The 13,328-nt window shown below is 41.5% G+C and overlaps 1 protein-coding gene across 3 annotated transcripts in view; it reads left to right on the top strand.

Moving 5' to 3' along the window:
- MYO16 (myosin XVI) overlaps positions 1-13,328 on the top strand; it is a 609,969-nt gene that overhangs the window by 407,665 nt on the left and 188,976 nt on the right. For all 3 annotated transcript variants that reach the window (XM_053889237.1, XM_053889213.1, XM_053889198.1), the window contains exon 21: positions 12,308-12,380. In XM_053889237.1, the coding sequence (XP_053745212.1) occupies positions 12,308-12,380 (73 nt within the window). The remainder of the gene's footprint in view (positions 1-12,307; positions 12,381-13,328) is intronic.

The following is a 13,328-nucleotide window of genomic DNA, read 5'->3' as shown; positions in this document are numbered from 1 at the left end:
TTTTCTAATGTAAATGATCATAATTACTTTTTTTTCTCTTCTTTGTGTCTTATGTCTTTTATTTCTTCTTCCTTTATTGCATTGGCTAGCACGGCCAGTATAATGTTGATAATTTGTGGTGATAGTAGATATTCTTCTCTTGTTTCCAAATTAATGTAATACCTCTAAATATCTGCCTTTAAGTAATCTGCTTACTTAGGATTTCAGAGATAATCTTTCCTAAGTGTTTTCAATGTAAAGCTTAATGTAAAGCTTTTTTCCTGTACACATTGAGAGTACTGTGACTCTCTCCTTTTCTTTGCTCACATAGCAAGCTATGTTGACGTATATATATATTTTTTATGTTGAAAAATTCTTCATTTAGAGTGTGAATTATGTTTGGTCATAATGTCCTAGATTCAATTTTCTAGTGTCTATTAAAGATGTTTACATTTATTTTCACTAGTGAGAAGAGATTCTATTTTTTTTCCTTCTTATCCAATCCTTTGCTCTCAGGTTTATGTGAAAGAGAAAATTGCATAGCTTTCTCTGTTTCTCGCCTCTCTAAAACGGTGTGTGCTAAAGGAAGATGGTATGTGCCCTGAATGCCTGGTGAAAGTCTTTCTAAAATCTTTTCGGGTGGTGGAGGGTGGATTGCCTTTTGAATACTAATTATTTTATGATTTTATTTAATTTATTTTTTAACATTTATTTAGTTTTGGGAGACAGAGAGAGACAGAGCATGAACAGGGGAGAGGTGGAGATACGGGAAGATACAGATTCCGAAGCAGGCTCCAGGCTCTGAGCTGTCAGCACAGAGCCCGACGTGGGGCTTGAACTGTGAGATCACGACCTGAGCCAAAGTTGGACGCTTAACCAACTGAGCCACCCAGGTGCCCCAACTACTCATTATTTTAAAGTTTATAGGTCTAATCAGATGGTTTTGTTTCTTTTTTAAGTCATTCATATTTTGTAGAAAACTGTCCACTTTAATTTTAAATGTATTCACCAACTAAATCATAGCTTTGTTTTACAGTCCTTCAATCTCTCCTGTAGCTGTAGTTTGACAACATTGACATTCCTGGTTATTTATTTATGCCTTTGCCCCAATATCACTGAAGAATCTTGCTTGAAACCTGCCTCTGAAAATTATTTGTCTTAAAACATCTTTTTTGTTTTCATTTTTCATGTTAATGTTATTCCTTTTATTAGGTCCTGCAGTTTCATTATATCCCTGTTTCACTTCCTTTGAATGTTGCTTTTTTGTTTTTGTTTTTTTTTCCCCCTACTTCCTAAGTGGAATGTTTGTCTCCTATTTTTCAATGATTTTGTTGACCCTGAGTCTGTAAAGTATCTCCCAAGGACCTAGTGCCTTCCAGACGCTTACCATGTAGCGCTCCCTTTGTTGTTTAGTTCTAAATATTTTGTCTTTATGCTGTTTCAGAGATAAAATAACAAACAGTTTGTCAGAAAAATAAATTTGACACACCATGTTTTTCCCTCCCTTCACCCAAACTGGGAAGTTTTTTCCCCATTAAATAATGAGATTTCTTTGATTCTTATGAATATAGTATGAGTGACTTCTATTTCTGTGTAGACTTATTTAAATCATGGTGCTATCGCCATGACAACCAGAACTACACAATTTAGCAAACTATCTGAGACAAACCTGCTTTCTAAATAATTCTCCTTCTGCTCCGTTTCCTTACCAAAACACCCATATGTGTAATGATTTCCTGAAGAGCTAAGAACCTTTTCTCTGTAATTGTACATTTGTTTTTCATTATTTTGGGAGATCCATTTTTTTTTTTCCAATAGAAAGATCGAGAGGAATGAAAAATATTAGAGTTTTACCAAAGCAGCATTTATTGTAATGCTCAGACAAAATTTTAAATTGCCACATAATACATACAAAATAATGGTTAAAATTTTACCACCCTTGTTATAAACGTTACCAAATACTATGGACACAATAATGGATACATTTAAATATTAATCATGATTGTGTGATAAATTGTTTGAAGAACAGTGCGGATTATTGAACCAATAAATAACCATGTACTTTTCCTTAAGTACATGTTTTCAGGAGATGGAAAAAGAGATTTGTCATAACTATGAGAGTATGACATTTTTCGTATCAAACAGGGGTTGCTTTTCGTTTTCGGTAACGACCATCATATAATTTGCAAATATTTTTGGAGACTCAAACAGATTCAACAAAATGTGTAAGAAACTCGGTGATTTAGAAGGCTAATGAAAAACCTCCCAGCCTTCTCCTTCTCCATTTCTTTTTTGAGCCCAGCTTGCAGAGGTTAGAGCTTGTATATTTTATCCAAAGGATAAAATTCATCGCACTGCTGGCCATGCCCACTCTCTTGTTTTACTTCTAACTCGGGAAATGCATTTGGCCTCTTTTCCACCCCTTGATAACCTGTCCTGCTCAATAGAGTTAACCAAATCTGTATTTATTATGCTCCTCTGTGCCTGTCATTTGAGCACAGTGGCTGTTCTGCCAGAATAAATAATGCTGCAGTGCCGTTCAGAAATGAGAGCACAATGTCCCAATCTGGCTCTTGGTGACCCTGTCTCTCCCTGAAGAAAACACCAGGGAGGAAATGTCAGTACCGCAAGTTTAAATATTGTTTGCCTGTTTCTATTACAATTTTCTAATTGAGGAGGATGTGCTTTTCAACATTTTTGGGTTCTGTCAGCTCCAGGTTTTTCAACTTTTTTTTGCTTCATATACCATCTCATTAAAAATACATTTCCGGGGCGCCTGGGTGGCTCGGTTGGTTGGGTGACCGACTTTGGCTCAGGTCATGATCTCACAGTTTGTGAGTTTGAGCCCCGCATCGGGCTCTGTGCTGACAGCTTGGAGCCTGGAGCCTACTTCAGATTCTATGTCTCACCCTCTTTCTACCCCTCCCCTGCTCACGCTCTGTGTCTCTCTGTCTCTCAGTAACAAATAAACGTTAAAAAAAAATTAAAAATACATTTCTAAGCCTGGCTACTGTGCAGATGTTAATACGTGATAAAGGTGTACTTATAAAAAAAGATGCAATTATCGTGGTTATCATTTATTAGACATTACCTATAAATGAGCTGGGCTTTGTGCCAAGGATTACTGAAGTTAATATTGACATTAGCCATGAGGTGAGTATTGCGGACTCCCTGTTTTAAATAAAGAAACTGGAATTCAGGTTTAGTAAGGGGCCTGTTTTAAATAAAGAAACTGGAATTCAGGTTTAGTAAGGGGCCTGTTTTAAATAAAGAAACTGGAATTCAGGTTTAGTAAGGGGCCTTAGTCACACAGTCTGGCAATGATGGATTTCACGTACGAACCCCAAGTATGTTGGGATCGAAACCCAAGTTTTCCCCCAAACACCTCCCACATTGAAGACTGCCAGAAGAATGATAAGAAAGCATAGTTTTAAAACTAAAATTTTAAATTAACCTTTTCAAATATAGATGTTGTCTTCATTTCCCAGAAAATCGTTATGTAAAGTTTCAGATATTTTTATATGGACATGACCCCGAGAGCAGGGTTGTTCTCTGCTTTTTTTGTAGGTGGACTTCTGACATCTTGAACAGGGCTTTGCAAAACTAAGTGTTCTGTGTATATTCACTGAAAAGGTGAATGAACTAAAAAATGAATTAGTTAGAAGCCCCTCTCAAGAGAAGAGGCTTTGGTAGATTGAGTGGTCCCAGTCCTTCATTTCTCTGCATCTGTGTGGGGAATATAGTAGGACTTTCAACACTTCTCTTATCAAGAGTTACGTCTATTTCCCCTCTCTTTGAACTTGAGCTGCACTTGTGACTTGCTCCAGCCAAGACAATACAGCAAAGAGGAGCCTGGTGGCTCAGTCGGTTGAGTGTCCAACTTCGGCTCAGGTCATGATCTTGTGGTTGATGAGTTCAAGCCCCGCGACGGACTCTGTGCTGACAGCTCAGAGCCTGGAGCCTGCTTTGGATTCTGTGTCTCCCTCTCTCTTTGCCCCTCCCCTGCTCAAGCTCTGTCTCTTTCTGTCTCAAGAATAAATACAAACATTAAAAAAATTTTAAAACTGGGGCGCCTGGGTGGCTCAGTCGGTTGGGTGTCCGATTTAGGCTCAGGTCATGATCTCACGGCTAGTGGGTTGGAGCCTCACATCCGGTTCTGTGCTGACAGCTCAGAGCCTGGAGCCTGCTTTCGATTCTGTGTCTCCCTCTCTCTCTGCTCCTCCCCCATTCATGCTCCGTCTCTCTCAAAAATAAATAAATGTCAAAAAATTTTTGAAAAAATTTAAAAAAAAGAATACAGCAAAGATAACTATATTCCAATTCTGAGCCCTTATGCAGATCTGTTTTCTCAGATCCCTGTCACTGCTATGTGCCTACATCTGGGGGGTTGCTTGTGGAAAATAAGAAATAGTCTGTTAGCCAGCCAGTCCCCAGCCAACCTCAGGCCCTCGGGTGAGATCAGCCTCAACCTGATGGCAGGGCTGAGGGGTCATAATAAATACTTAATGTTTTCGTTTACTGAGTTTTGGGACAGACGGTTATCCAGGAACAGCTGCTTGCTACAAATCACTGTCTAATCAATTTAATTTTCACAGCGCCTACTTTGAGCCACAGATTGTATTTGATTCATTCGAAGGCGATTGTTGGAAAGACAGCTATCTTAGGGATGATGTGACAGATGCGGAGATACCTCTCCACTTCCCAGTGTTCCCAAACGCTTGGTTCCCTCATCTGGGTACCCAAATCCCAAACCTTGGGGTGAGGAAGACTTAGGTTCCTCAAAACTTCCTATTAAATTTCCCAGAAACATCCAGATGTGCTCTTTAAAACCTTAACAAGCCAGCTCTCATAAACAGGAGGGCATGGGTGCAAAGAGAATCACTCTTAAGGGAGAAAAGGAGCTCTGTTAAAAGAGCACGATCATTTTGCGGTATATGTGTGTATCAGATCAGCACGTGGGACCCATTAAAGGTGCAGTGCTGTGTGTCAGTTACATCTCGGTGAACCAGCGGAAAACAGGAAAGCGTGGAAAGGAGAAAATGGAACATCGCTTTTTCCTGTGGTCTGTAGCCAGTGGATTGAAGTGTTACGTTGAGTACAGTAATTTTATCTTTTTATCTGGGTTTTAATTTTTTTTTTAAAGTGTTAAAGGAAGCAAGAGACCAGGATTTCTATTCTGAGCCTGACACTTAACTTTAAAGAAAGCTCTAGTAAGACACTTATGCCTTGTGAAACTTAATTGTGTCAGTCCCCAAAATTGTAAGGTTCATATTCCATTTGCCTGTACATGGAGGCTTGGCCTTTGCAAGCCTCTGGTTTGTTTTTGGTTTCAAGACCTCTGAGTCTGTGATTCCCAGTCAGGGTGAGTTGGCAAACAACAGTTACACCCAAATATTTGGTAGCTCTTAAAATATGTTTTGCTGGATAGATTGCAGCCATCCGTGAGTTGCAGGACCTCGGGACACACTGTTTCCTGACTGGGGTGGCTAAAGTCAAAATGATTTTATGTCACATGTTATTTGATTTTTGTTTTGACAATTAAAAACAAACACTTTTCCATGGATAGCCCTGTATAGATGGCTTATGTAATAGTTGCACTTTTATTAAAACTGTGTGTATCTCAAGACCAAAGACTACATCACAACAATTCTAATTACCTAATTTGTGATGATCTAACCTGGTTTGAAGGATGGAAACAGGCATCAGATACACCGTTGGCTTGTTTTCTCCATTCTGCCTCTCTCCTTCCTCCTCCATCTCCCTGCATCTTCTGTCTCCACCTGAGCCTTACTTAGATCAGAACCACCGGAAGAACCAGGAAATTCACACTAGGACAGTGTCCGAGAAGCTCATAAAACAAATACAATTTTTCAAGAAAGGGTTGTTTTTGTTTTTGTTTTTGTTTTTATGGTCAAGAAAGAGTTACCCATTCTCTTGGGGAGGCAGAGAGCACAGTGAGCTGGAGAGCTCTGAACTCGAGCTAAGAGTGTGCAGGTTCAGATGGCCACAGGACAGAGGACACACTGGAGAATCTCCTCAACGGCTCATTTAAGAAACGGAGGGAGCCCTAGAGCCCGAAGCTACCTGCCTTCACAGACACCGATCTTCGGGAGGTGTTAGTACGCAAAGAAGTCACCGTGGTCTGAAATTGAGGCTGACCTCTCCCGGCTCATTGTTCCGCAGATTCGCTGCAAGCTGCTTGGGGATGGGCACCACCAAGTCCTCTACTCTGAGCTGTTGATGGGCTGAAGGATGCGGCGAGGCTTCCCTGTACTTGTCAATTACAGATTGAAATCGTGAAGAACTATCCAGACTTTTCCTTCCATCTGCAAAGCAGTGTTCTGGAGTCCCTTCTCACCTCTCCTAGTTAATGCTTTCCAGCTGTGAGTTGTAGTTTTCACTGAGAGGGAGGGTTTAAGTGATCTTTTATTATTTCTGCTCTTCTTATATGTGGGGAGGGTTCCTTTCCCAGCTCCTGTAGGCCAGAATCAGGCTGGGTTCTAGGACCAGCAGCTGGCAGTCGATTTCTGCGGTAATTCACAGGGCTAGTCTGGGAGGCAGGGCTAGTCTTGGACAGCCTGGGTTGAAGTTCTGGGTCCGTCTAATCCTGATGGGTGCCGTTGGGCAACTTAGACCTTCACTGTCCCCTGTCTCAGTATTCTTTTCTGTAGAATGGGGTGATCACTGTACTTACCTCACAGGCTAGTCATTAAGGCCAAATGAAATAAAGCATTTTAAATGTTTTAACGGTGCTTGACAAACACGACTCCATAAAATGGTAGCTCAGATTTTTACTCCCCGCCCAAGATTTTCTTGTATATCCAGGCTAATTAACTGCCATTTTCATCTCAAGAGGTCTCAGCTTTTGACTCCCTAACTTCTCTTTCTAGTGGAAGGAGTGCAAAGAAGGACTGGAACCATGTAGGCGTGTGTGATATCCGTGGGCTAGTAGGAGGCAGACAGCTGCTTTGGTGACAGTGTCCCCACCCATCACCCGGTTCCAGTTCAGCTTGTCAGCAACTGCACACTCTTTCCCTAATTTCTGACATGTTTTCAGAAAACAATAAACCTCATGTACTTTGCTTCGGTCAAAGAATAAAAAGGAAGGACTCCCCAAAGCAAGCACCCTGGAGTCCCACCCTTGCCTCCTGGCACGGATGAGCGAACACCTTTCGAGATTCAGATAGGCTGCAGGACTAGTGACTGGCCTCCACAATGAGGCACCTTGCGGGTTAGGTTAACTAAATTCTCTAGCATTTGGGTGGTAGACTTGGGGAAGGCCAGATCCTGGCCCAGCATCTTCAGGAACTTCGCACCCATCCCCTCCGTGTAAGTGCATCTGATTCCCAGGGTGGGGTGTCTGGACAGGCGGATTGCTCTAGTCTGCAGTGATTTTAGATTCAGTCTTCCCCCCCTCCGTCTGGGGTCCTATAGATCAAAGATCAGCCAAAGAGACTGATTCGGTTCTGGCTGCATCTAAGGGTTTTGCATCAGGCAGGATTGAGCTGTTTCCTAAAATGGCTAAATACCTAAGATCACTCTGTAGTTAACCTTTCAAGGGACGATCGAGGACAGCACCTGACATGCAAACCACTGGACCTCTCTGCCCAAATAAACTTAGTTCATCCATGTCTCAGGGCAGACATTTTCTTGAATCCGGACCTTCCCCCCCTTCCTATTCTTGCACACGTGAAAGGCAAGAACGAAACCAGACAATTGCCTTGGCGTTTGATATCACCTCTGATATAAAAGGGATTGTATTTTACTAATAAATTACTGCAAGCGAGGCAGTTTTGTTAACCGTAGGGAAAGCCTTCAGTAGAATCCTAAGGCTGAATGTGAAGAGACCATCTCATTAATATGTTAATTCTGCCTGTGGGATCGAATCCTGGTGGATCAGATGACCTCTGTCTGCCCCTCCCGGCTAGAAATAGGATGTTGGGTTAAATGCCTGTGTAATATGAGTCAAGATATCAATAAGAGAAATGACAGTAATGCTGACTGCCACGCGGCGTGGGCACTTTGCTGGCTACAAGTTCTTGTGACCTTTCTGCCTGCGTTGCTATTGCAGTAACAGACCCATATTTCATTCAATCATAAAGGTTGAAATAGATTTTTGAAAAAAAATGAACACATTAGGTCTGTCAGTAGTTGCAAAATGGATCCTTAAGATGCATTAATTCGCTGCCCCGAGTTGGGTTTTTTTCTTCCTTCCCATCTTTTTCTTTCATAATGTTTTTCTTTTGCGGCCAAATTTAGTTTGGAATCCAGTATCTATGAAGTATGGGGAAAAACCCTATAGAAGGAGTGCTCTTTCAACCACATCTATGCTACTCTAAGTTGCGAATTAATCATCTACCAACCCGAAGCTGAATTGGAATCTCTAACACGTTTTGCTCGCCCAAACACACCTGGGTGGCCCCCACATCCTTCCTCTGCATGCCAACAGGAAGTCACCTTCCTTATGAGAAGGGGAAGGACATACGTGGTGACATGGGGTCACTGATAGCTCTCTCCCTTTTTCCCAGTCTCCCTCAACACCATGCACTATAAATATGGTACCGCTGTTGCCAAAGCCAGTGGGGAATCGGGCAAGGAGTCAAGGCCTGAGTGGGAGATTCTGGTATAAGTTGGCATGAAATATCCACACTGGAGACCAACACTCCCTGCTCTCTTTCCCTGACCCTGGGGTCCCTGCTGCTTCTCCCCATCCTGGGAAGCCAGATGCCCTTCTCTGCCCTCACTGTTGGGCTCCACCCCTCTCTCTGCCCTGAGGTAATTGTTGTTCTTTCCTCCACCAACTCATAAAATGCCCAAAATGGGTTCCATCAGATATATATTTTTAATAAAAGTTGATGATAATGAGTAATCTAATATCCAGTATAGAACATTCTATTTATTTATTTTAGTTTATTTATTTTGAGAGAGAGAGAGAGAGAGAGGAGGAAGGGCAGAGAGAGAGAGGGAAAATGAGAGAATCCCAAGCAGGCTCCATGCTGTCAGCACAGAGCCCAACACAAGGCTTGAACTCATGAACCGTGAGATCATGACCTGAGCTGAAATCAAAACGTGGGATGCTTAATCAACGGAGCCCCCCAGGCAGCCCCAGTAAACATTTTGAAATTAAGACACCACCTGTAGGCCTACCAGTGAAGACATCTATTGCTAACAGGTGCTTTACTTGTTTTGTGCCACAGATTTACTTTTTAACATGGGTGAAATTATACTACAATGCGCTCAGTATACAAATGGTATAAATTCTGTTTCCAGCTTAGGTTTTTTTTTTTTTTTTTTTAGTTTTAGTTTTAGTTTTATAGCTTATTGCTGTTCAAGAACATTTCTGTGTTTTTGCAGTGTCTTTGTAAACATCAAATATTAACTGGTCATAAAAATATAGTATTTCAGTATAGAAACCTTAGAAAATGCAGAACAATAAAAAGAAGTAAACAAAAGCATGTCTATTTCTCTTCTTGGGCTGAAGAGGTCATAGGTCTTCTGAATATATAATTGGCCTTATTCTTTACGTAGAACTTACATAGTGCTTTCTATTAACTTGATAGATTCACTAAATTAACCCATGAGAGGATGCATGCTGTTTAATTAATCATGTCTCTATGTGGGGTCTTTGTTACTTCTTTTTGTTGTTGTTACTATAATGAAGATAATGGTGGGCACCCTTGTTTGTAGGTCTTTAGTTGCATTTCTGATAATCATCTGAGTATAGGCTCCAGTCTATGGAAATTCTGGTTCAAATGATACGAGGGTGTCAAAGCTTTATGCCTCATAACCAAATTGTTATTTAAGAAGACTCTACCAATTTAAGCTCCCAACAAAAGTGTGTGGGAATATCGTTCTCATCCTAATTTTGAAAATTTTATTTCTTTTGTAATTGTAATGAGATTGACATTTGTGATCTACCTATTAGCCCTTTATGTTTCTTCTGTGAGCCCTCCTGTTCATTTTTATAGCAGGTGGAAATGTTTTTTTTTTCTTTTTAACTTTATTTATTTTGAGAGAGAGTGAGAGCATACACAAGCACAATCAGGGAAGGGGCAAAGAGAGAGGGAGAGAGAGAATCCCAGGCAGGCTCAGTGGCATCAATGCAGAGCCTGACACAGGGCTCAAACTCACAAACTGTGAGATCACGACCTGAGCCGAGATCAAGAGTCAGATGCTCAACCGACTGAGCCACCCAGGCACCCCGAAATGTTTTTTTAAAAGCAACTTGCAGTGATTAGAGACACACTGTCTACAGGCTCTTGTCCTAGAATTTTATTGACAATTGTAACAACCATCTGGGTGGACAGATAATACTCGCTGCCTTAGTTTCATAGATGATGAGCCTGTGGCACAGAAAATTCTAGTAACTTGCCTACAGTTGTCCAACTAACAAGTGTCTGAACCAGGATTCCTACCCAAGGCTGAACATCTCCAAAACTGGCAAGCTTTGTCACCCTTGTCACCCAGTGCCTACAACGGAAACAGTGCAACTCATTATGTGAAACGTACACGCGCACACACACACACACACACCCCTAACACAGCAGCTCATCTTACACCTCAGCACCACCACCACTGAGTGAGCGTCACCCTGGTGTCCCCCGTCACACTGTAAAGTCATCAGGGTGGAAGGAGGCAGGATGACGTGTGACTGGACACGTGGGTCAACCAATCAGGAAAAAAAAAATCTATGAAGATAAATGAGAAAACACGTTTGAAAATAACACTTTCCTCTAATCATTTTTAATTTTATTTCTACAAATACAAAAGAATCTGGTATTTGTGTCATCGTCCTTTTAACCATTTTCTTTTGATTTCTCTCAGAACCGAAAGCAGAAAAAACGATCACCTTTGTTTACTTGCACATTTTCAGAGCTTCTTTGCTCTAACGTTTATCTCTCTAATCCAGGTAGAGTTTATCTGGACACACAGGGTGAGGTACAAAGCCAACTATTTTTCCCTCTGAAAAGTTAAATCAGTGACCTGGTTACATCCATTTAATGACTGTCTCTTTCCCTCGCTGCTTTATATTCTCTGCCGTGTGAAATTTGTGTTAAGGGCTTTTAAAATACTGTCTTTCCTGCTTACGAAGCTCATATTTGTACCGTCTACAAGAACCAAGCCTAGAGACAAGATATCATAGAATCATTACTCTGTGACAAGATATCATAGAATCATTACCTTGCCTTTTTATGAGAAATTAGTCATTTAAGTGACATCTTACAGACCCTAAAGCATGACAGTTCTGCACGGATTGTGCAAAAAAAATACAGGCACAAAAAGAAAGTTAGTTTCCAGTTGTGCGGTTTGGACCAGTCAAGTGGACAGAAAACAACACCAGCGTGTGTATCAACTAAGGTGGTTGAAGGTGCATCAACTAAGGGATTGAAACAATCCACGATGATCAAATATCACAGCCATTGGCAGAGAATCAGGACAGCGGTCCTCCTGATGATACTCCAGAGCAGGGCAGTGGGAAGGCTGGGTATGTGCCCGCCTGCTGACCAGCATTCCAGAATCATCTGGGGCTTTCTGTGTAAGAAGCCACCTCATGCCCTGTCCCTGTGGTGCCCCCGCTCCCCGCAGAGTCCAGGATGTCGGGGCTCCCACCACCCCTAGGTTCTCCTCCCCGCTTTCTTCACTCACGTGAGGTTCCTCATCTGTGGCTGGACCTTCCAAGATGCTAGCAAACTCCAGGAGAGAGTTTTCACCGAAAACAGCAGTATTGTAAGGTGCTCACGCCGCTTTCTTCCAGTTGTACGCCCACGGATCATCTCCTTTGTTCTTCTCTGTTTATGAGGATTTCTTTAGGAAGGTCGCTCTGTGCTTTTTGACGTGGCACAGTTCGGTCTATCAGAGAAGGTGCCCACAGCTTCATCGTGGCTTGTACCGCATTGACACGTGATGAAGAAACTGCGGGACTTACTGCCCGTGTGGTCTAACAAGAGACAAGGAGGAGAAGGAGGAGCTGCTGAGGGCATGTCAGCAGGTTGACATTCTTTCCAGGGAAAGCACGTGCAGTTGAAGTAGAGACACAAAGACTGTTTCAGAGGAGCAAATACGGGGCCACCCATATACCGTCACATTCTAAGCTTAGAAATCAGTGTGTTGTACTCCCGTATCTGTGTTTAAATTAAAGCCTTAAAAGAACACTTTTCTTTTTCGGAGCTTTTGTATGAGACTCTGAGATAATTGTTGGCTGTTTTTAGTTCTACTGGAAAGTGATATGCAAAGTGTTCCGATGTCTTTGACCTGAAGAGGGGATGGGGCCAGGGGTCACGTAAGGGCTCTGTGTGTGCTTGGTCACTGATTCACTGTTTCCTTTCAGCACACAGACGTTGGATATTGGAATATTGGACATCTTTGGTTTTGAAGAATTTCAAAAGAATGAATTTGAACAAGTAAGTGCATTTCTTTTGAAACTTTATCACTTTAATGTGGTTTTTTTTTTCAGCTAATAAATTGACTCCTTTATTCAGTAGAGACTATCTGCATGATTACTTGCAAATACAGAATTAAAATAAGTCCTTTGCTATCCTGTTTTAAAATTTGTATCCCTAGTTCATGGGCGTATCCATCCTCTTTACGTGGCCTGTAAACAACGGGCATAATTTTTTTTTTTTTTTTAAACTGAAGTACTTGTTTTAAAAGACAGTGTTGAGCTGAGTTGTACTTACAGAGATGTTGTTTCAACAAGGTTTGAGAGACAGAGGGTGTCGCTTTGTGGAATCAAGGCAAAGGTCTTCAAAAACCTTGGCCAAAAATCAGAATGGAAATACTCCATCATGCTAAATACTGTTACTTGTAGGTTCGGCTCTGTGTGGCATTCATACATATGCCTGTCGGAAAGTCGTAAAAAAAAAAAAAAAAAAAACAGATTAAAGAAGCACTGATTGTTTTTAATCCACTTACAATTTAGGGCACTTTGAAAAGTGCTAGTGTCTTTTCTTGTTTTTTAAGTATCTCCTTAGTAATGTATGATTCATGAAATCAAAGTAAGCATATCTAAACTTTAGTTGTTAAAGAAGAGAGTAGAAAGAGAACTTGTCCAGGGCAGCAGGGAAGGAGAGATAAACCAATAAAGAGGTATTGGTGGAAAGAGAGAAAACCAGGCTGTGCTACATCATGGGAAGAATCACAAGTGGGCCGTGTTTAGGGAGAGCTTTGAATAATTATGTCATTTGTTCAGGTTTATTTTTCTTTCTTTCTTTCTTTCTTTATTTAGAGAGAGAGTGCATGAGTCAGGGAGGGACAGAGAGAGGGAGAGAGAGAATCCCAAGCAGGCTCCGCACTGTCAGCATAGAACCCCATTCGGGGCTCAAACTCACGAACCCTGAGATCACGACCTG

This window comes from Panthera pardus, unplaced genomic scaffold, assembly GCF_024362965.1.
Source record: "Panthera pardus isolate Hobbes unplaced genomic scaffold, ASM2436296v1 HiC_scaffold_1, whole genome shotgun sequence".
Taxonomy (NCBI): Eukaryota; Metazoa; Chordata; class Mammalia; order Carnivora; family Felidae; genus Panthera; species Panthera pardus.
The sequence above is the reverse complement of the archived record's forward strand: the minus strand, read 5'-3'. Positions and strand labels throughout refer to the sequence as shown.